The following is a 22,183-nucleotide window of genomic DNA, read 5'->3' on the forward strand; positions in this document are numbered from 1 at the left end:
AAGACTGTATCCCTCTTGTGTCCTATTCCAAAGAGTGCTTTTGTACCTGACTTTATTAACCTGTGCTTCTCCTCTGATAGGCAGATGCAATTTCAGATGTAAAACTTTCTACTTCTAACTTCTAAGCCACACATCTGGTTCCTTTCTTCCAATACTTGGATAGCCTACACACCATTCAGTACTTTTGTTGTATGGGACACATATGCCTAGTAAAATCTGCATATTGCCCTGTGTCTGATGCATAGGAGTAGACAGACATTGGAAAGCTATTGGAACAACTTAAAAAAAAAAGAAAAGGTGTCATTCCCAGCGAGCAACTCTTCAGAGGAATACTTCCAGATGATGTTTTCCATCAACTAGCTACTATATATACTTAATTGAATTATTATTATAGTTAGGCTCACATATTTGTTCTGAATTCCTGCATATGGACAGTGATCTCTTGATATTTTCCAGGCAAATATGTCATTATCTGAATCCTCTCTTCCCTCGTTATCTGAATCCTCTGTAGTTTTGTAGGAACTAGCAGACGGTCTCTAAACAAGGAACTTGGTATTATTCAAAGGAAAAGCTTTTTTTAAAAGGCCAGTACTTTGATATAGAAGAAAAGACGATTTTCCTTTGTCTTGGCTGAGTTCCAAGAACTCGGGGCATTAGCCTTTGGAGTAGCATCTGTTGACGTGAGAGAGTTGTGGTCTTATATGAAAGAACAACAAAGTCATTTGTAAAGCAAACAGGAATAAAAACGTGCAGAGCATGACTCATTCATGTGGCTTCCACAAGAAGCTGCCTTAGATCCAGTAATGGTGTTGAAAACCTTTGGTGAACTGTGTGGCTTATGGAAGAAGCTTGCTATACATACTACAGATTTGAATGTTCAAAAAAAACATTTATACTTTTGGCCATAACTTCACTGTCTGCAGCTGAAGAATATGCGTCTTTCCAGCTAGCCATCCCCAACTACTTTCTTCCTCTGCACTGGTTCCTAAAGTGCTTTCTTACTGCACTATTGATCCTCTAGTCTTCCTTATAATTAAACTGTATTGACATTTTTAAAATGCACATTTCCAAAGAGAGTTGTTGTGGCTGATTGTGGGAAAGAATGGTAAGCCAATTAAACATTGGTGAATGTAATTTTAGATTTGAGTATTGCCAAGATCATGCCTCCTTTAAAGCTCGATTCCTTGTGGGCTACACAGCCTTATTGAGCATAAAAAATTACAGATTATTCTTCCAACTCCCTGTTGGTTTCTCATTTGTTTGTTTTTAAATACTCCACGATCATTGCTGCCATCTAGAGGTGTAAGAGTTGCTGGACAGTCTTTGCTTTTGGTTTTTGCTGACGAACTTCTTGTATTGTAGTGTCTTTGTGGACACTGCAGACAGATGCAGAAAAATACTGAATCACAAAAAGCCGATAGTATTTCTGAAGGACAATTTTTGGATGATCATGATGATAACCCAAGATGGGTGTGTAGACACAGATTCTTCACTCATCCTTATACAAGTTGGCAGCCAGGAAGTCTTCCATTAAGTTTCCCATTTTGTCTGAACCAGAAATCTCTGGTTAACAGATTCAAAACAAGCCACAATTTGAAGTTGGCTAGTATCCTTCTTGTTCTGAAGCTGTTTCTTTTTTCATCTAAAACAGGATATTACTATTAATTGTAGTTAATGAAAGTCTTCCTGGTTTGTTTACCAGCTTCTGCTAAAAGAAGAGGAAAGGTGCTTTGAGTGTGTATGCCCCCAAAGCTGATCCATTGTCAGTGTGAAGACAATCTGGATGAAGTGCAGTTTGAGGAACACAATTTTCAGCCTTGTATTTGCTCAAGGTGGTAGATGAAATTTAAAATTCCAACCTGTTGTCTTAATTTAGTATATTGCAGCAGCTCCCAAGAAAAATACTGCTAGCGTGACACGTCCCTGTCTGATTCAGCACAAATGGAGCCTATTGAATGAGCTAATTTTAGCTGGACTGTGAATTCTTGATGCACTCTTTCAAAATATCAATCCATTCTCTGCTCCGTTGTTCGGTGAATTGTTCTGAAGGCTACAAGCAATTCCATCTACCTGAAGAATGAAGTGCCAGATTTCTATAAGAAAATATTTGCAGATTCTTTCGCAGGACTTTATCGCAGTAGATTAATTTCTTTAAAAAGTCAACTTGACTTGCATAGTTTATAGGTAGACCCAAACAGATAAAAGAGGGGAAAAATGTGTGTCTTGTGTACATTTAATAGTGTTTTGTTTGCTTAATGCTCATTAATTTCCTAATCTAAAGATTAATTTTGTCTTTACACTTCCTGCCAGCAATGTACTGAAGGAATCATGCTCTTTCATCAGTTTGCTTACTCTGTATTTCTTTTTTTTAGGGCCCAGTAATTTATGCGCAGTTAGATCACTCTGGAGGGCGTTACAGTGACAAGATCAACAAGTCGGAATCTGTCGTCTATGCTGACATTCGGAAGAACTGAGGAAATCCCAACCAACCCAAAGCTAAACAAAAATTCAAACTGGAATCGCTTGAAGAAGATTGACCCAGAGAACTCACATGTGGCCTTTGATGCCTAGGCTAGGACCAATGCATGTGCATACAGAGAGAAAGAGATTATATATGTATTGTGTGTAAATAGTCTATTTAAATCGTACAGAACTGAGACCAATGTTGCATGTTGAAATATGATATGAATTCTGCTTATAAATTGCTAATATTTTTTTTTTTTTGTATCTAGGATAAGAGGAAGAAAGCAAATATTCATATTACACCTTTAAGTGATTTCTCTGTTCTATGGAAAAACTGGAAAATTCCTGGATAGTCTAATGGATTTGATACTTTGTTTTTTACAAGATTGATTTCTTTTGATGAAATAGACTTGAGGATAAGTGTTTCTGCATGAGGATTCTCTTTTCCTATTCTGGTGCTTTCCACACAGTTTCATATAAATTCACTCCTGTCTTTCATTCCCAATTCCCACTTACCTCTTTCTACAGTAGGGTCGGAAAGCCCTCCCCTGCCTTCAGTTTCCAGCCTGGTCCTCGTATTGGCTGAAGCCAAAGTTCTATCTTCAGGGCATTAACTAACCTTTGTCTCTTTTTGGCGCAGCGCGCTCCCCACCCCAATAGCTTTTAGACATTTTCATTTGGTCATTTCAATCATGAAGCATTAACAAGAAGTCCCTCTAATTTTTATTTCCCGCTGGTGATTTTTCTGCAATAAAAGTGGTATTCAGTTTTGTCTTTGAAGAAAATAGGGTAGTGAAGTGGTGCTGAATGAACTTAGTCTGATCCTAATATGGCTTTCTAGAATACCCTTACATTGGGCTGCTTTTAGTAAGGCTTATTGGGATGTAGCTGTTGCAGAAAGAAAGTTAGAATTTACAAGTTACCTCTTACTGTTTTATCTAATTCCATGGAGGGGAGTGCTTCATGGAAGCCATATATGATAGAATAGGCCAGTAGTACACTTCCTGTTTCAAGAGGTGAGGGCCAAGATTCTATTGTTACTCATTCTCAGACTGCAGATTTACCTTCAAACAGAAAGGACTGTGGATTTCTCTACTGTGGGGTTAGCTCTTCTCTGTTGCTGCTCTATTATTCTTGTAAGGGCACACAACCTCCAAATCACCTGCTGTTCTGTCCTCCCTTCCTGCCTCAAACCATTGTTTCAGACAGGCTGTCTGGTTCTCTTCCTCCTCCTCCTCCTCTTCATTGTTTCAGACAGGCTGTCCGGTTCTCTTCCTCCTCCTCCTCCTCTTCCCAAGGCCCTTGCATGTTTATCTGTGCAGTGGAGTTTTCTTAAAAGTATAAGAAAGTGTGAATGGTAGCAGATGAAACTTTATGATTGACCCAAAGGCTGGCCAGTCAGCACTCTGCAGAGCCAAACAAGCAGGCTTTCCCTAAAGCTTGGGCCAAGAGGAGGGGACATTGTACTTTTGCCCAAATGTGGTGAGTGCATTTCCACAGCAGGATCACTGCTAAAATGAGGTATGCCTGTATGAGCATTAATCCCTTGTTCCTTAATGGATTCTTTTTCCAAAATAGAAAAATTAGAAGGCTTCAATTACCGACTTTTCTGTGCTAAGGCCATCTTTACTGCTGTCTCCTGTGATCTCAGTAGACTTAGGCTGCAGTCCTAAATATACTTACTAGGAAAGTAAGTTCCCTTGAACTTGGTGGCACTTGAGTCTAAGAAAACCTGGACAGGGCTGAAGTGCTGGTGTTCACTGAAGCTTTATTGGAGTTTTTCTCCTTTCTAAACAGTGAAATTATGCCATTGTACACATGCACCCATTCATCATAGATGCCTTGGGTACTGCTTGTCTTATTTTCTTTTACCGTAAATGAAATTGGCAATGCCATTATTAGTCTCACCTTCCCCTACTGGTTTTTGCATGCAGTACATCATTTACTGGGGCTGGCAGGTTTCCTGCAGGCATTTCATTGGCCACTGTGAGATCAGGATGTTGGGCTACATGGGCCGCTGGCCTGACCCAGTAGGCTCATCGTCTTATGCACAACTGCACATATTCATCCTAGAATTGCACCCCGCCCCCTACAAAACAAAAACGTTGCAGGAGTGTAGATGAATGAGCAACTTGTGAAGATTTGTCTTGAACAGTGAGAGACAAAAGTTAATGAAAAGTGACACTTAATGCTAATCTGAATACACCCACGTGCCATTTAGAGGTTGATTAGTTTTCTGAGGCTGCTCTTTTAATGCTCATTTAGTGTCACTGTTGAAAGGAGCCTGTTGAATTCCTTTTGACTTTTCAATCTTTATTCAGTTGGGGAGTGAGGGTGGGACTGAAAAAAACTTCAGGTGTTTTTTAAATTTTCTCCAGTACTGCACTGGTCTCCTTGCCCTCTTCAGAACAGGGGTTGGCAGAAGGTAGATTGACAGATTGCAGTCCCATGGTGGTCTGCAAACTCCTGGTTGACCACCTAGCACCTGGTGGGTTACTGGGATGTTTTGTGTGCACAAAGAATGTTGGACTAGGTGGATTGTGGTCTGATGGAGAACATCTTACGCTGTTAAACAGGAGGATCACATAATGCAGATAAGCTATGCCTTAACGGTTAAGACACCCTGAATATGCATTCTTGCTTTATTAATGTAAAACACATCAGTGGATCATAAGGGTTCCAGCTAAAAACAAATGTAGACCACACAAGGTAGAATTTGGGCCACTCTGCTTTGCAGCTACCTCTTGTGGTGTATACTGTCCCCTGAGCTTGCGGGGCAGGCAGCGGGGAGAAGCGCTCTTCTCCCCGCCGCCCGCCTGCAGAACAGGTCTGGGGACAGCGGGAAGACGCGCTGCGCCTCCCAGCTGTCCCCGGAGCTTGCAGGGCAGGCAGCGGGGAGAAGCGCTCTTCTCCCCGCCGCCCGCCTTCAGATCAGGTCCGGGGACAGCGGGAAGACGCGCTGCGCCTCCCAGCTGTCCCTGGAGCTTGCGGGGCTGGCGGCGGGGTCTCCCCTCTCACTCTGCAGGCTTCAGCGAAAGCCTGCATTCGCCCTATAGGACGCACACACATTTCCCCTTCATTTTTGGAGGGGAAAAAGTGCGTCCTATAGAGCGAAAAATACGGTAGTCATGAAACTGCTTCTTTAAAAAAAGCTCTTTAGACCCGGCCAATATGGCCAACTATCGCCCAGCTTCAAATCTTCCATTCTCGGGCAAGGTGACTGAGTGGGTGGCTGCTGAACAACTCCAGGCATGCCTGGAAGGATGCGGGCCATTTGGATCCCTTCCAGTTGGGATTCAGGCCTCATCATGGGACTGAAACTGCCTTGGTCACGCTGGTTGATGATCTCCGGTGTGCTAGGGACAAGGGTAAAAGCTGTTTCCTAGTTCTGCTGGATCTCTCAGCGGCCTTTGATACCATCAACCATAACATGCTTCTGGACCGTCTAGAGGAGCTGGGGGCACTGTTATACAGTGGTTCTGCTCCTTCCTTCTGGACCATGTCCAGAAAGTGATGTTGAGGGATGAGTGTTCAGACCCCTGGGCTCTCACTTGTGGGGTGCCTCAGGGTTCCGTCCTCTCCCCTATGCTTTTTAACATCTATATGAAGGGCTGGGAGAAATCATCAGGGGGTTTGGGCTGAAAGTTGATCAGTATGCGGATGATACCCAGCTCTACCTCTCTTTTAAATCAGAACCAGTGAAGGCGGTGAAGGGCCTGTGGGACTGTCTTGAGGTGGTTAGAGGATGGATGGCGGCTAACAAATTGAGGTTGAATCCTAACAAGACAGAAGTACTGTTTTGGGGGGACAGGGCAGGCAGGTGTGGAGGACTCCCTGGTGCTAAATGGGGTAACTGTGCCCCTGAAGGACAAGGTGTGCAGCCTGGGAGTCATTTTGGACTCACAGCTGTCCATGGAGTCATAGGTCAAATCCGTATCCAGGGCAGCTGTCTACCAGCTCCATCTGGTATGCAGGCTGAGACCCTACCTGTCCACAGTCTCGCCAGAGTGGTGCATGCTGTAGTTATTTCTCACTTGGACTACTGCAATGCGCTCTATGTGGGGCTTACCTTTGAAGGTGACCCGGAAACTACAGCTAATCCATTATGCAGCAGCTAAACTGGTGACTGGGAGTGGTTGCCAAGAGCATATAACACCAGTCCTGAAAGACCTACACTGGCTCCCAGTACATTTCTGAGCACAATTCAAAGTGTTGGTGCTGACCTTTAAAGCCCTAAACGGCCTTGGCCCAGTATTTTTGAAGGAGCATCTCCACCCCCATCATTCAGCCCGGACACTGAGGTCCAGCGCTGAGGACGTTCTAGCAGTTCCCTCCCTGTGAGAAGTGAGGTTACAGGGAACCATGCAGAGGGCCTTCTTGGCAGTGGCACCCGCCCTGTGGAACACCCTCCCATCAGATGTCAAAGAAATAAACAACTACCTGACTTTTAGAAGACATCTGAAGGCAGCCCTGTTTAGGGAAGTTGTTAATGTTTGATGTTTTATCGTGTATTTAATATTCTGTTGGAAGACGCCTAGAGTGGCTGGGGAGGCCCAGCCAGATGGGTAGGGTATAAGTAATAAATGAGGAATGCCAGAAAAAAAGAACTTAATGGAAAGACTTGCTTCAATTATAACGAGAAACTAAACACTACTCTGCATACTTTGATCTGATGCAAACTACAGCGACTTGTGAATGCTTGCAGCCAAATGAGCTGTGTAGGAGAAAACAATTTATTATTCAATGTTTTCAGAATATTATAGAACTTAACGTAATCTTTTAATTCTAGCACCTTATTACTAGAAAAGCAAGTCACTATTTTTTCTTTCTTCTTTCATCTTTGCCTGATACTCTTGACACTTTGCTTCATCAGCAATTGGAGCTGGCAGCATGATGACCTTTTTGTGTGTGACATGAACCTGTTTTTCAGCATTTTGAAAGGAGTCTGAATATGGTTTATAGTGCAGGAGAGAATTTGGGTTTGTTGTCCTCTCATTTGTTGCTCCTCTTCTGAGTTTAGTGGCAGACAACTTGGCAAGCACAAGAACCCTAAAGGGGCTACATTTCCCCCGACAGAAGTTACGTGGCTTGAACAGTAAAATTGGAACAAGTGTGACTTTTCCTAGTAGCTGTTCAAGCTGAAAACCTCTATTCATGAGAAATTGTGGCATCTTGAGGATTTACATCCTTTAACATGCCTGAAGTATGATCCATGTTATAATCTTATTTGTAAATAGTGTATTTTCTAACTTAAAAGTGTGGTCTAACCCTGTTAAAAACCAGTTTGCCATCAATATTAGTGGAGGTGCAGTGCCCTTTTTTTAGAGAGAGAGAGACAAGGCAAGTAGAGGCTAGTGTTGCTACTAGGTTTTGACTCCTTAACAACTGTACCCCTCATGTTTCATCTCAGTAGAATATTGTTCAATAGAAGTTCTTCATGGCAGATAACCATGTTTGAATAGGTAGGGTGCTTTTATCCCAGTAGGGTTTGGGGAAGATCGTTCAGACTGTAGGAGTTCTATCTTATTTGTTCATGAAGCTTTGTCTCTTGCTAGAGTGCTTTGTGGGTCTGCAGTATCAACATTTCAGTGTGAATAGGGAAACTATAAAAAGTTTTGTCTTAATTATTTGAAGTAGTTGAGGTGATCATCTGTCTTGTAACTTGCTCTGTATTCACAAAACTCCAAAGGCTTTCCTTTTTGTGTACAGTCAGTTGTTCTGGTGAAGTGAGCAGGTGTTCAGTCATCAACAGATGAGCCTTGAAGTCTGTCTGTCAAGTCTCATTCAGAGTTTTACCTTATTCTTGTATCGACCAAGCCTTTTAAAACCACATTTTTCTATTTGTGTGTGATGGGTAGAAGTTTCATCCCCCCTTACTAAAACTGTTTCCTAGTTAAAATCTAGGAGACGCCTCAGTGAAAGGGCAATTTTCCTATGGTGCTCAATTTAGATGCCCTTTTCTGTGAAAGGCAATCAAGATCTAACAAAGGACTCCCACTTGTGAAACTTAGCTCCCCAACCCTTGGACCTTCTTATCAAGATCTCCTTTGGCTCTATACAACTCCACAGAATGCAGCTACTGAGCCCTTTTCTACCTTGTTTCTGCACTTTTAAAAAACTGGAATTGCATTTTGTATTAAGTTGTTGTACAGTCTCCTTTCCTTCTTTCCCTATGTTCTCAAATGCAGCTGCTGCACAGGCAGTTGGCTACCTTCTGGAAAGCACCACTATGAGGGCACCACACTATGATGCTGCTAGATTGGTGGGGTGGGGCAAAAGGGGTAAACACCTATAAAATAGGTGTATAATTTTGGGCAAGGGATTGTTCTACAAGGTCTCTGTAAAGTTAAAGCAGGAACTAGTGGTAACATACTTGTTTTGACTTGCTTCTAAGTTGGACACACATCACATTGGATATTTACATGTTTTCTATTGTACTCTTGTGAATATTTTAATACACTTTTTCCATTAGTGGTCTGTTGCGTGTTTCATAATTTGTCAAGCATGAGATATTGAATTGCCTTTGCCTTTCACATACTTCTGCTACAAAGCCAAGATTCAGCTTTGACTGCAAGTGCTCAATCTAGCACAGTGCATAGTGCTCAGTATAGGAGAATATGCTTCAGGAGTAGCCCCTGACTACACTCATGCTCTTCCATTAACCTAGCCATTACTAGTGATGGGCAAACTGACCCCATCCAAATTCACAATTTGCTTGCTAACTTACAAAACGAACATTATAAATTTGGTCAAAACATCTGTTACAAGATTTCCAAGTGTTTTCACATTTAAACTTACAGTAATATAGCATGGTCTGTGTATTATTATTTTTTAAAGTACCTTTTTAAAATTGGAGTTAAAGGCTAGTTTTGTGTACACCCCCTGGAAACAAAGCTACATAGTCATGTACCACCATTTCCAGGATGCTTTTCAGCCCCATATATTAAAGCACGTGGTAGGAGCCACATTTTCTAGCCTCACAGGAAAGCTTTTACATTTGAGGAAGTTTTTACAAATCAGCTTCTCTCAACCATGGGTCCCAAAACTCATAATCCCTGACCACTGGTCCTGCTAGTCTGGGATGGATTTGGACTCAAAGGTTGAGAAAGATGTTGCTGGACTGCAACTCTTATCCTTGACTATGTTGGCTGGGGTTGTTGGCAACTGGGATCCAACATCTGGAGGCCACTGCATTGCTTACCCTAATTTAGCTGGTCGTTAACTAACTTTTGAAGGACTAGAGTACAAGTTGTCTTCTTCAACCTTTTTAGGACTGCAACCCACAGTGAGGCCAAACTGCTTTGGGATCCACAACTTTTTATCCTACGCTTAGGTAGGTGTGGTGCTGCTGTGACATACCTTAGATTACTGTGACCCAGCAGTGGGCATTTAATAATGGTTAGGATCCCGTCCCCCCGAGCAGTACAGAACTTAGTATAGCTCAGCACTGATTATACTTCAGAAAACTGACCACTGCTCCAACCGTTCTGCCATCTGAAGATACTGATTTTAATCTAAAATGTTTACCTTCTGTATTTCAGGCGGAGGGATCACACAAAGCATATTATGAATTTAAGTATTTTTCCATCTTCAACATCTTAGTCATGACTTAACTGTGGCATGAAAAATGTAAATCAAGTTGGTCCAGTAGCACCTTCATGCACAAGGTAGTTCCTCTTGCCAAAAAGATGTGTGTGCCCAAGTATCACCAAACCTACCCCCAACAGCTGCAACTCCATACACTGCATCAAATGCTACCGAAAGGGCAGTTTTGGAGGAAGGGGTATTCTGCAACCACAACCACTGCTCACAGCCCTTAAGATCAGGAAAAACCTACTAACGTTACGTAGCTTAAGGTTTTATTGTTTAGTAGAAGGTTTTATTTCCATGTAAAGAGACTGCTTTCTAAACTTATAGAAAAAAACATGCTCTACCAACTTTAGTAAAAATTCACACAGGGCAAAATGAACAAGATTAAATCTAGGTCCCTTGGGAAGTTGCTTTGCAGATGAGATCTGAGGAGCTGAGCTTGAATTTCTACTTCTCCAGTTCTTTGGCTTTTAGGTCTTGGTTATACCTGTCAGAAAAAGAATAGCCAATTATGGTTACAATTCAAGGTTTAGGTTACATATTTTAGCTTTCCCAGACACGATCTGGGTGCATGTGCTTCCAAGGAGGGGTTGCTCTTTGCCAAGGTTAGGATATCATATACTACTATTGACTGTGGCAGAGGAGGGGGCAGTGACAGAAGCAGCTTTTCCCTCCTCCCCTTACATGTTTTCTGATCATTGTTGACTTTTTTGGGGGGGGGGGTATATTTCAAGGAAGCGTTTGCTCTGTTTACAACCAGACACAAAGTGAGGGAGCACTTACTGTTGCAAGGTAGGATATCTGCTTTTGAAACCCTGTCTCTTTTACAACTTCACAAATATTTGTCAGCCACCTTTTAAGATGTAAATCCCCTTTAAGCACTATTTGAAAAGTAACTTAATTATTCTATGTTAAAACTTGGGAGAAGGCATATAGGTAATCTTTGGAAATATTACAGCTGATCTGCACTGGTTTTTAAAAGTGCCTGCAGTGCAACTCAAGGTGTTTGTTCATTTGGCATGGACCGAGTCTCCTCTACCCAAGGACTCCACTCAATCAAGTAAAGATACAAAAAATGCTCCTGCTTAACTGTTTTGGTGTCACCTAGAAGCTAGAGGAACAATCACTGTGTGTCTGGAGCAGTCAGGGGCACTTACCTGGCCACCCTGCACTGGCAACACTGTGGTTTTTGGGAAAGGGAGAAAGGATAAGGAAGGCATTTGGCATTCACACTGTTCCAACCTCCCCACCGCTACACCTTTTCTCTTCCCCTCCCAGTAATCTTCAGTGATGCTGGTGCCAGGAGGCCAAGTAAGCATTGCTGCCCATCCTCACCAAACATTTTTGCTGTGTACACAAACTAGTCTTTCTAGAATGCTGAACCCTTAAGAATAGAAAATAAACTTAGGTAGGTTTATTCTAAATGCTACTAGGAAGCTTTAGATTAGGACATATTTAAACTAGCTACAACTGATGCTTATTCTTTATACCTAACACTTTGCTATAGGATGGCTTCTGCCTTTACAACTGTTGCAGTTCCAATACTCAAGACAGAATATAGACTAGCACAACACCTGATGCAAATGGACTGCTATACCCAATTGTGATCTATTTTACCAGGATATTAAGTATAACCACTGGTGATTTGGATCAGTGAGGGATAATGCTTAAGAAGCTTCTACATCCACTCTACAACTATGTTTTGGCAGGAGGGCCAGGGCAACAGTTGCATGGCTTCAAAACAGTTTCTCAAACTGTAGAGGCTTGGGAGGGGAGTCAGAGGGCTATCATGTTATATCTTACTGAGGCAGTCAGGGCTAAGGATCTGACAGTGTGGGATTTGCCACAATTCCTAAAGGGAGGAGAGGGTTGCCAGCGCCCAACTTCATATAGGATAGTTACTGCAGATGCTGAAATGGAGCAGGAAGCAGGTGGAAGAAGAAGAATAGTGCAGAAGGATTTAAGAGCCTGGCAAGGATAGGCGGGGGGATTTCCACTGCACAAGCCAAATAAAGCCTGGATATTGATAAATACAATGGTTTAGACTGGGGACTGAGAAGTCTCACAGGGAAAGGTGTGGGAACAAGCCTCTTGGTTGCCATGCCTTGAGTAGCATGGCAGCAAATGAAGTTTCTCCGTCATCACTCCCCATGACAGAACATTGGATGTTTCATGTACTGTTAAAGCAAATGAGTCATGCCAGGAAAAAGGTTGAGAAGCCCTAAAGTGAAAAAAGCGGCTCAGCCAGTCTGAAGAACAGATCCTAGAATAGGCTACAACGTAAAGTCTTCTGACCTACTTGCCATACCTACCTCCATATACGGTATAGCTGAGAACCTCCAGCACAGCCAACAAAGAAGTTAACTGTAAAGAGACCCCAGTTTTTAGGAATAATAACTAGAGAATATCTTGACCAGATAAGACCTGTTGGATCACAAAGAAAGCAAAAGTTTAATATCAAGTAGATTTATTAGTACCAAAGGTCAACAATGATTGTAGTATCAGATGTTCAGATTTGGAGCAAAGTTTTATCTAAACATGATAGAAAACTTCATGCTTATGCCATTCAAGTTGAGTGTTCTCAGTTATTTATGAGCCAATTATCTCTCCCCCCCCCCCACACTTTTGGAATGGAAGATGGCAGCACTAGGAACTGGCATCCCAATCCATAATGTGTTACATGGAAGCAATAACTGGTTCTTTCCTCCACAACTTCTATTATCAGCTGATGATTTTTTTAACATTTAATTAAAAAATATTTAACAGCAAAGTGAGAATAAACATACCTGTGGCCGTTAGCACAGCAGATTGTGATGTGCTGAGTTTATCTGCTGGTCTGGTCATATCAGCCATTCCAGCACATACCAAGCCCTATAAAAGGAAGTAGCAGCCAGCTTTAGTGCAGTATTATAGCAGTGTGTCTTCATTAATTAGAACCTAGTCAATGGGAGTTATGGGGTGTTGGGGAGCAGTAGCACCTCTGGTGAGGAAGACATTGTGCTCATTCTGGGGTAGTTTGTTCATCTCTGGTCCCCACTCTGCACTTGACTCTCACTTGTGGCTCCTAGAAGCTATCAGCATGCAACAGTAGCCACACCCTAGGAATGGCTTCAAATGGCTGGCTAAACCAGGTGAAGGTAACCAATGAGTCTCAAACCCTCAGTGTGTTAGGAACTTCCCCTGCATGCAAAGCCAGGCTCTGGTAGATTGAGCGAATGAGACCAATAGTGGGTCCAACGGTCAAGAAGGTAGATTTTGCATGTACTGGAGCAGGAAGTGAGAGGGCAGATGGGGCTTGTCAGTCTGGGAAGGCAGCCCATCTAGGAGAAGGAAAACTCAGATCCTATACCTCTGCTGCTTTGTGGGAGATCTTTGCGAGAAGAAAAGGTTAAGCAGTAAACCCTACACAAATTCAGAGTGGTGTCCCTAAGACGGTTGGATGGCATCTTGTATACCTCCTTCCGGCAATTCCTGCAGCCAAGCTGGTGCCAGACATATTGCTCTGCTTTCCTTTGGACCACATCAGCAAGGCCAAGAGGGAGGTCTTGTTGTCTGGGCAGCCCAGGACCCCCATACACACTGCCCAGGCTTATGCTCTAGGGAGGTCAGCTGGGTGCTGCTAACACAGCGGTTTGACTTCAGCCCCGGAGGCGCACTCCAGTGTCTCCTGAGACAGACGGATTCCAACAACAACCGTTACTATAGTTCATGCACTTCACAATTTAAGAGCCAGAGTAACTCCCATGTTTAGGGGACATGTTACATGGGAGGAAAAGTTGGTGGAGACAAATAATAATTTTTAGCTGGTTTGGACAGCCAGCTGAATCTTGTGATTCTTAATCCTGTTGAGTGGATTAAGTAGGTGAGGTACAAATAGTGGCTTGTACTACTGCAACTGAAAGAGCAAGAGTTCTTGCTGCTTTCAGAAAGCCTCCAATGTGCTACTTCAGGGATAAGGGTTTTGCCTTTATCCTGTGCTACACAGGTCAAAATATGTGATTGCCACTGCTGAGTGTATCTGGTATTATTAGGCTTCAAACACACTATAATTGATTGATGAAGAAGCATTGCCCATTGTCCCAGACATTCCATACTTGTACAGATGAAGCAAAGAAGCTTGGCCTGTTTTAACTGAAAAAGTGCAAAGAGATTCGTGTCCACAGGAAAAAGATGGCAATTATACAAGGCTGGTCCCAGAGGAACTTGACACCCAGCTAAGAGTTGTTTGAGTTAATTAACATATTGGGCAGGAAATATTTTCTAAAAGCTTTGGGACTTGCTAGACAAGACAGTACAGATTTCTTGTCACTTAAAGCATCAGTGAATACTTGGGAATTAATAAGGAGAGAGTGTTGCAGAATAAAGGTGCTACAGCTGAAAAGACCCTGCACTTCATGCCCACTCACCATGCCTCAAAATGTTAGGACACTGAGCAGAAGATCATACTACACAGGAAAGTTCACGTGGAAGCAAATGGCCCTTGAAATATCAAGGCCTATGTATTTCAAGGGCTTTGTGCATCAAAACCAAATGCAGTATTTAAGAACTGGAAAGTTGTGTTTCCCAATTCCAATAAGCAGTCTTGCTGTATTTATATTAAATGTATGTCCTACTGATATTAGTGGCTTCCAACTAGTGACTATATAAAGTCGCCAATGCCATGGTTGTAGGTACAGGTGCAACAAAATAGCACTATGCTAGTTCAGAGAGAAGACATGCAGTGTTAGTACCTAGTTTAGTAGAAATTTCTGCTAAACTGTCAGATGGCATTTCAACACAATTAAGGTGGGATTTATTTCTACATCTTTCTTCCAACATATCCAAATGCTTCTCATGGACCAGCAGAATTCAGGCAAGAAGAAAGAGTTGTCTGTCTATATATACAAACAACATAATTATTTTTAGTCAGGTTCCATTAAAATACATGCACCACAATTTATTTTATTCATGTATAGCCTGCCCGTCTCCCACAAAGGGCTCCAGGGAGGAAACAGAGTGGAATACATTTTTTGGGGGTGGGGAGTCTTGTGGCACTTTAAATACTGACCAATTTATTATGACATAGGCTTTTGTAGACTACAGTACACTCTTTTCAGATGTATGAAGTGTTATCTTGAGCTACATGTATTGAGTGGGGGAGAAGTGTAAAACAGTGAGGTCAGAAGCAAATGAAATGCAGTACAATAGTGATAATTACTAGCAATGGCCAGTCACAACAAAAAAATGTCAATAGTACAAACCTCTTCTCAACTTACCCATTTCATAATAGGGGCCCAGAAAAACACTGTTTTAGGACCTGAAAGAGAAATATTTCATTAGATACATGATTCTGCTGTGTGACGATTTGCACAAAACCACTGACTTGTGTGAATTATTAAAACAGCAAGTAGCCTTGATGCACATGCACCAAGAGGATTGTTATGTTTTACACTACAGCACAGGGGAGAAGTGATAAAAGCTCTTCTGCTGAGGTGCAATCAAATATCTGAAAACAGGAAATGGGAGTTATGACACAAAGGACAGTTTTACCAAAGTGGTGGAAGAAAATGCAGATGACACCCACACACATGAAGAAATATTATCCCCTGCCCCAACACTGCTGGCATTTGTCCAGAGGTACCAGGCACTACTTTCTGCCATGATTAGCTGGGGGCCCCATTATGTGTGGGTCAGGAACAAATGTTTCTGTCTCTAGTACAGTACTTGTTAACAGCGCAAAAACTACAACAGATCCACAAAGTTGCTTTTCTCTTGCAACACAGGTTTTGCAATTGTCTGTTGCTCCATTTTTCCTTATGTGCAATCATAATACTTATACAACGCTATTCAAAGCACTTCATGAGGAATCTGACACCAAGCTGAATGCATATTCTGCTTCCTACCTTCTGTTGTCTGACCTGTTCAAACTACTTTTGTACCTTTTTTGTAGCACCTGAAGGTTACAAACACTTCGAGGTGTAATTAAAAGAAATGCAGAAAACAATGTCGCTCCTATGGAAGTGATGGCCAATTTCACAATTCTCTGGAGCCATTCTTCTTCAGAGATTAAACCAAAGTCTTACAGAGTACTTTGCCGTACAATGTGAACTTTTCATTGTTTGAAACATTGTTTGACTCACTCCAACCCTCTTTGTAGCAAAACCCTCACATTTTGCAGCACCTCCAAAATTAGGTTACTGTCTTACTCATTGTGGGTCCATACTAGAGTTATTGTTCTTCACCTTTGTTTTTCAATGAATGTATGAGACTGGTGCACAACCACTAAACAACAAGACAACTGTCTGGCAAGTTCACATTGTTGGTAATACTCTCTTTTTAGTGTCTATTAAGTTTAAAACACACTTAGAAGATGCCCCAAAGAGCTCACTAGGATTGCCTTCTGGGAAGCAGAACTTGCAAGTCAACAGTTACTCACTTGTGAAGGTGCAGCAAGATGTGGTCATTTCACTACAAAACCATTGCAAAACTTTGGTACCGATTTGAAGAAGAACTTCTATAGAAGTTGTTCTAAAGTTAAGCTATGCAACTGAGAGAAACATTAAGTCAAGATGTTATGTAGGTAAATGAAGTTGCTACTTTCAGTGATGGGATTATTCAGGTTGTTGTTTTTAAAAAATCATTATTTCTAAATATACTTAAATTTGTTGCAATCTGTACATTTCTTGCAAGACAGAAGCCCAGTTATTCTTGATGCATTTGAGGAATTCTAAAGAGCTTTCTATTCAGAGGAGCTACACAAAGAACAAATGGAACGCTCCAAGTCATGTGGTACTGCTGCCAACACCAACTTTCTATTGCATAGCAACTGTCACGAAAAGCAGAGATGGTTACTTTTCAGAACTTTTCATGTCCTTTAGCAAGACTGACAAACTATTGTGAAAGACAGAAAAAGTACTGAAACAAGTATACATAATTAGGGTGTTTCACAAACCAGATGTCACAGGATTTTCCTCAGCTACTGCAGCTTGTATTCTAGGTAAAATGTCACTTATCAAATTAGGCCATCAAACTGACCTGCACCATGGACATGACGCAAATTTGGAAAATATGCCTGAATGCCAACAGCAGTTCAAACTTGGACACTCAGTTCAACAGGTATGAAACTAAGCCACATCTTTAGTCAAATCCTTTCCTTTAAAAATGAGCCAACATTTGTCAGAAGCTCTTGAAGAAATGCTTTTTGGAATAAACTTTTTGCTACATGTGGACAGTAAACTATTATTCCATGAATCCCCTTTTCCAGAAAGTGAAGATGACATTGTGAGGAAAGGAATCTGCAACACCTGACAATAATTTAGTGTATTCCTTTCATTGCTTGACTTTACTTCAGAGCCTTAATAATACAGCAAATATATGAACTGCTCATAAGGTATGTTTCACAAACATTATGTCAGTAATCCTCAGCACTATTGAGTAAGTTAGAGCAGCACTGTAATTTGCTACCTACAGAATCCAGAGCAAACGCTGAATCAGATAGTCCTCAATCTAAAGTCAGGAACTATACTAAAGTCATGACATGCAAAACTAATTTTAAATTTGCATGAATGTGAAGTAGAGTCCCAACTTCAATTTTAAAGTACAATATGACAAGTTTTGCACTAATATAATTCAGTATTTGTATTCACACTTCCCTGACAGACAGTGGTTTATTCCTTCTGCAAGCTTCTTTCACAAGAAATAAATGTTTCTGCCATCAGGCCTTTGGTATCAGTTGAATCACCTTTCATGGTATTTTTCATTTGTGTAAGAGGCATAGTACTTTGCTGAATCCAAGTCTCCCAATAAAAGCTGAGACTATAAAGTAGCATAATGCAGGAACATGTTATGTTCTGCACAGAGAATTTACATCCACAATTAAGTAATGCAGTTACTGAAGTATAGATAAGATTAGCTTTTGCAACTACCAGAAAATCTTATGACAAGTGATTCCTCTGTCCAAACACCACAAACTGGCTTGCATTAAAGAGTCGCAAAGGAAGAAATAATCTTGTTAATTGATTTTTGTCTTTTTATAAAGCCCATCTACAAATGACCTCTAAAGGATTCACACTGGAGAGATAGCGAAGCCAAAGAAGCCAGTTGCAGATAAAAAAAGAAAGATAAAGAGCTGCATGTTTAAAAATGGATTATAAGTAATGATAAGAGAATACCAGTACTTTCCCCAGTAAGTAAATCAAAGGGTGATTATGGTTAAATTCAGTCTAGAGGAAAAGTCAACAACAGAGTAGGAATTTGTAATCAAGTCTACCAGTTTCCTAATTTTTAGACTATTTTGTTATCCAGTTATGTTGTTGTATGGTTGCTGACAGCCACCAAGAATCACAATGTTTTAGGAAGTTTTGAGAAAGAATGACCTAATGGCAGTTTCCACTGAAAACCTATATTTCAAAAGCCCCTTGAATGAACAGAAGAGAATCTCCTGACAATATGATAAATGAGGGATGGTGTGTGTGTGTGGGGAGGGATTACTTCCTATAACTCACTGCTTTTCTTTCAACGTGTGTGGGAGTAAAGTAGTCGGCTACCTTTCTAGGACCTACTGTATAATTTCTGTGGTTAGGCAACCATTAAGGCCACCTCTGGATTTTAGTGGGCCCTAAGCAACAGAACTGCAGGGAATCCTTTCTGAACATGCAAGTTTTTGAGGAGCTGGTGCAATCTGACTAAGAAGCATCCCTTCACAAGAAAATAATCTTTTAAAGGAGCAGACAGTTGCAAGATTGACCCATGCCATGTAGGAAAGCCCCAACTTTATCCTCTAAGCTGACCTGCTTCAATGAAGGACAGGCATCTTGAATTTTAAATAGCAGCACAGAAAGAGGACTTTCAGCAGGTGCAGCTTCTCTTACCCCTACATGGCAATTTCTCTTTGCATCTGGTCACCATAATAAATCTCTCACCATTCCTAGTGAAAGGAAAGTTTGTTTTCCCAGAAGCATCTGTGTCAAAGAGGACAAACAGAACTTTGGCTTCTATGCAGCCTTTGTTAACGACAATAACAATTAACCTGCAGGAAGCAGAAGCATAGAAGGGCTGGTCTCAGGCTGCACTAAGGCGGCCAAAAAACTGCAACTCAGACCTCCACAAAGCCTGCCCACCCATCACCATGGAAGAAATGCTACCACCTTGCAGGAGTTCTCAAGGACAGAGATTAAACCATCTACTTTGCCATGTCTCCAAGTACTAACCAACTCTGACCTGGGGCGTTTAAATTTTATTTCTACCCCACTCTTTTGCCAAAGAATTCTGTCCCCACCCTGGCCTTTTCCTACTCCTCATAATCCTGTGAAGTAGGCCAGTATGAGAGATGACAACTGGTCCAAGGCCAATGGCCATGGGGAGATGAACTCCAGTCCCTGGTCTGGAGCGAGCAGAATGACCAGATACAACACAAGCACACATTTTTCACATTTTTTATAGGAACTGAGGCACTGGAGGGTGGGAGGGGGCTTTGTTTGGTTTCCAGGCATATATTATTCGTTTTTACAAATAAGGGTTCTCTCTGTCTCTCAAACACACGCACACACTTTCACATACACCATTTCACCAGTTATCCCCAGCTGGCGAGCAAGGAAACGACCTCCCCCATCTCCTCCTCCCCTCAAATACCTGCCGGGTGGTTGTACAAGGGACGCAGCCGGGGCGGCAACATGAGCTCGATTCGGTCCAGGAACCGGTGGTAAGAGGCACGAAACCCTGCGGCGGCGGCCGCCATTCTGTGTGCGGGTGACAGCGGCTGATGCAACGAAACCCCCGCTCGACCTGTCGTCGTCCTCCTTCTCCTCCGTCTAAGCAGAGGAGGGGGGAAAACACAAAAACCCACAACCCCTCCTCACGAACAGAAGCAGGTGGTGGGGCGAGCCGCTGTTCCTGATTCTGATTTGTTCACGGACGAAGCAAGAGGCGGGGCTTAAACAGCTGGCTTTCGCGTTATTGGCTAGCTACGACATTACCGGCTTTGCCACCCGACGTTGATGACATTCTTGCGGTCAATTGGCGTCCTCTTTTTATGACGGTATGAGCGGCGGACGATGACTGATGACGATTCAAGCAAAGCTTTCGGGGACCTGGCTCCCAAAACAAACATGTCCGCCTTCAATGTTCCTTTGCCCTCACCCAGGATGGGTTTTGTTTTGAAAAGGCTCGTTAAGGGTGGTGGTTGTTGCCCTTTTAACTCCCCTGCTTAGACATCTTTGAGCAGCCCGTGTACAGAAAGCGTAAGAAAAGCCGATAAGGCGGCTTTCTCCCGGTGTCCAGACCCGTACTGAGGGATGACCGCTAAACGGCGACACGGACATCTCAATGGCCATTTTTGTGACCGTGAGCGGCGGTAGGACGAGGGGCCGGGTGAATTCTCGCGATATCCTTTGCGAGCGGATCCCTGGATGTGGGAGGAGCAGAGGAGCAGCGGGGGGAGGGGCTTAGGCTGCCGTTGCTGGAGCCCGACAGGGGTGATATTGTTGTTGAGCGGTGGGGTGGTGGTGGTGGTGGTTACGCGCGCGTAAAGCGCGCACGCGGGTCTCCATGGTGAAGGCGGGGGAGGGGGCGGCCTCAGCAAGTGGCAGCGACTGATGTCGCTGGCGGCGGCGAGTCGGATCCCCCTGGTCAGCGCGCGGTGCCATGTCCCGGGGCTGCTGTACCCACCTCCTGTGGGATGTGAGGCAGCGGAGTTTGGGGCTGGAGGAGCCCGGCCTGTTGCGGAGGCGATACCTAGGTGAGGAAGGAGAAGGGCGAGAGGGCGGGGTCTGAGGCGCTGGGGGAAAACTGAGGTGGTCGTGGGTCGCCCTTGGCCCCCCCTCTTTCTCCGGCTGAGGGGAAGGGCGGGCGGGGTTGTTGCGCGCTGTGGTGGGGCTGCTTCGCTGACCCCCAGCCCTCTCCTCGGGTCATCGCTCGGGGCGGGGTGGGGAGAAGAGGCGGCCCTTCAGCTATGGTGGTCGGCTCAATAGCTGACCCCATTCCGTCCTTCTTCTCGCTTCCCTTGTATATACAGCAAGTTTCCACGACGGTTTCGTGAGGGGCTGGGGGTGGGAATGAGCGTCGGGTCCTTTTTGGAAAAGCAAAACCGAACTGCGACGGCACGAAACGTTCAGAAGTATTTCTAGTGTGCTTGTCTCTCTTCACGGATAATTCCCCCCCCCCCCACGTTTGCACTACGCTCGGAGATTTTTCTGAAATAATTTGGGGAGTGGCGTTTCACTCCCTCTTTCTGCAACTTCCCCTTCATCTTTGGATGCTGAGTTGGAACTCGATAGTACTTATTCTATGATATATAAATTTTCTCACACACTTGCACCCCCAGCCCGTGCAAAAAGTCGCAAAGAGAAATCAGAATGGCTTAGTGTCTCTGCTTGCCATTGCCATGAGCTAAACAGGTTGTGGATGTATTTAACTGTTGAAGGCATTTTTAAGTGTCATAAAACTGTACCTCCCATAGATCCCCCCCACAACTCCCTGCAAAGAAGAATGTAGCACGTGATTGCTTCTGGTATATTGATTCATAGAAAAGTTTGGCTGTTTTTGCTTGTGTTAACAAATCTGCATACATAAATAACTATCATTTATGGATTCTGGGTAAAGTTTGTCTTGGGCAGTGATAGCTAGTTAAATGTTGCACTTTTTCTATTAGAAACATACTAATTTCGCTGCATTTTCTGAAAGCATTACAATTTTGCTACAAAAATTGGATTTCCCCCCGATTTTAATTTGATTTTTTATATACAAACCTAATATTCTTTGGACTCAAGGACAGCTTACTTTTTTACCCAATACTGGAGGTCTTCAATCTGTTCTTTAACATATTGCTGAATAAAAGTAGATGAAAATTAATATGATGACATATATTTGATAGTTTAAAAGCAAATGCACCAGTCTACAAGGGATATTTGTTCTCATGACTTTCATTGATCCGCTTCCTACTGAACTTGTGCTTGATATGGATGGAAGTGAGGCATTCATCAGTGATACGCACCAGAGCACAACTAGATTTGGACTTGTGCCACAATCTTTCCCCCACATGTTTTATTACCTCCCTTTCTCTGGGAATTGGCTTCAAAGTGAAATTTAAGACTATTTAAAGGCGTTATCAAGTAGCTTTCCCCACTCTGTTCTTTATCTATGGTCTGATTGACAT

General features: G+C 42.8%; 3 protein-coding genes across 13 annotated transcripts in view; 2 read left to right on the top strand and 1 right to left on the bottom strand.

Annotated features, from left to right (window-relative positions):
- LOC310761817 (myelin protein zero-like protein 1) overlaps positions 1–4,358 on the top strand; it is a 29,003-nt gene extending 24,645 nt beyond the window's left edge. For both annotated transcript variants that reach the window (XM_083612016.1, XM_083612015.1), the window contains exon 6: positions 2,373–4,358. Coding sequence is in view for 1 of the 2 variants with exons in the window: in XM_083612015.1 (XP_083468141.1) it covers positions 2,373–2,474 (102 nt within the window). In the remaining variant the exon portion in view is untranslated. The remainder of the gene's footprint in view (positions 1–2,372) is intronic.
- Positions 4,359–10,305: 5,947 nt separating this feature from the next.
- MPC2 (mitochondrial pyruvate carrier 2) lies at positions 10,306–20,043 on the bottom strand. Its single transcript, XM_083611792.1, has 5 exons — positions 19,663–20,043; positions 15,309–15,349; positions 12,840–12,924; positions 12,366–12,477; positions 10,306–10,540 (listed from the first exon to the last, which is right to left on the bottom strand). The coding sequence occupies exons 1-5, from the start codon at positions 19,766–19,768 to the stop codon at positions 10,501–10,503; spliced, it is 384 nt and encodes a 127-aa protein (XP_083467918.1). The 5' UTR covers positions 19,769–20,043; the 3' UTR covers positions 10,306–10,500.
- Positions 20,044–20,101: 58 nt separating this feature from the next.
- DCAF6 (DDB1 and CUL4 associated factor 6) overlaps positions 20,102–22,183 on the top strand; it is a 45,381-nt gene continuing 43,299 nt past the window's right edge. For 2 of the 10 annotated variants that reach the window (XM_083611533.1, XM_083611536.1), the window contains exon 1: positions 20,120–20,383. Coding sequence is in view for 4 of the 10 variants with exons in the window: in XM_083611530.1 (XP_083467656.1) it covers positions 20,674–20,767 (94 nt within the window). In the remaining 6 variants the exon portion in view is untranslated. Of the gene's footprint in view, positions 20,768–22,183 lie in introns of all 10 variants that reach the window. The other 8 variants (XM_083611528.1, XM_083611531.1, XM_083611530.1 and 5 more) reach the window with 7 other exon arrangements.

The sequence above is a fragment of the Podarcis filfolensis genome, assembly GCF_964270895.1.
Source record: "Podarcis filfolensis genome assembly, chromosome: 4".
Taxonomy (NCBI): Eukaryota; Metazoa; Chordata; class Lepidosauria; order Squamata; family Lacertidae; genus Podarcis; species Podarcis filfolensis.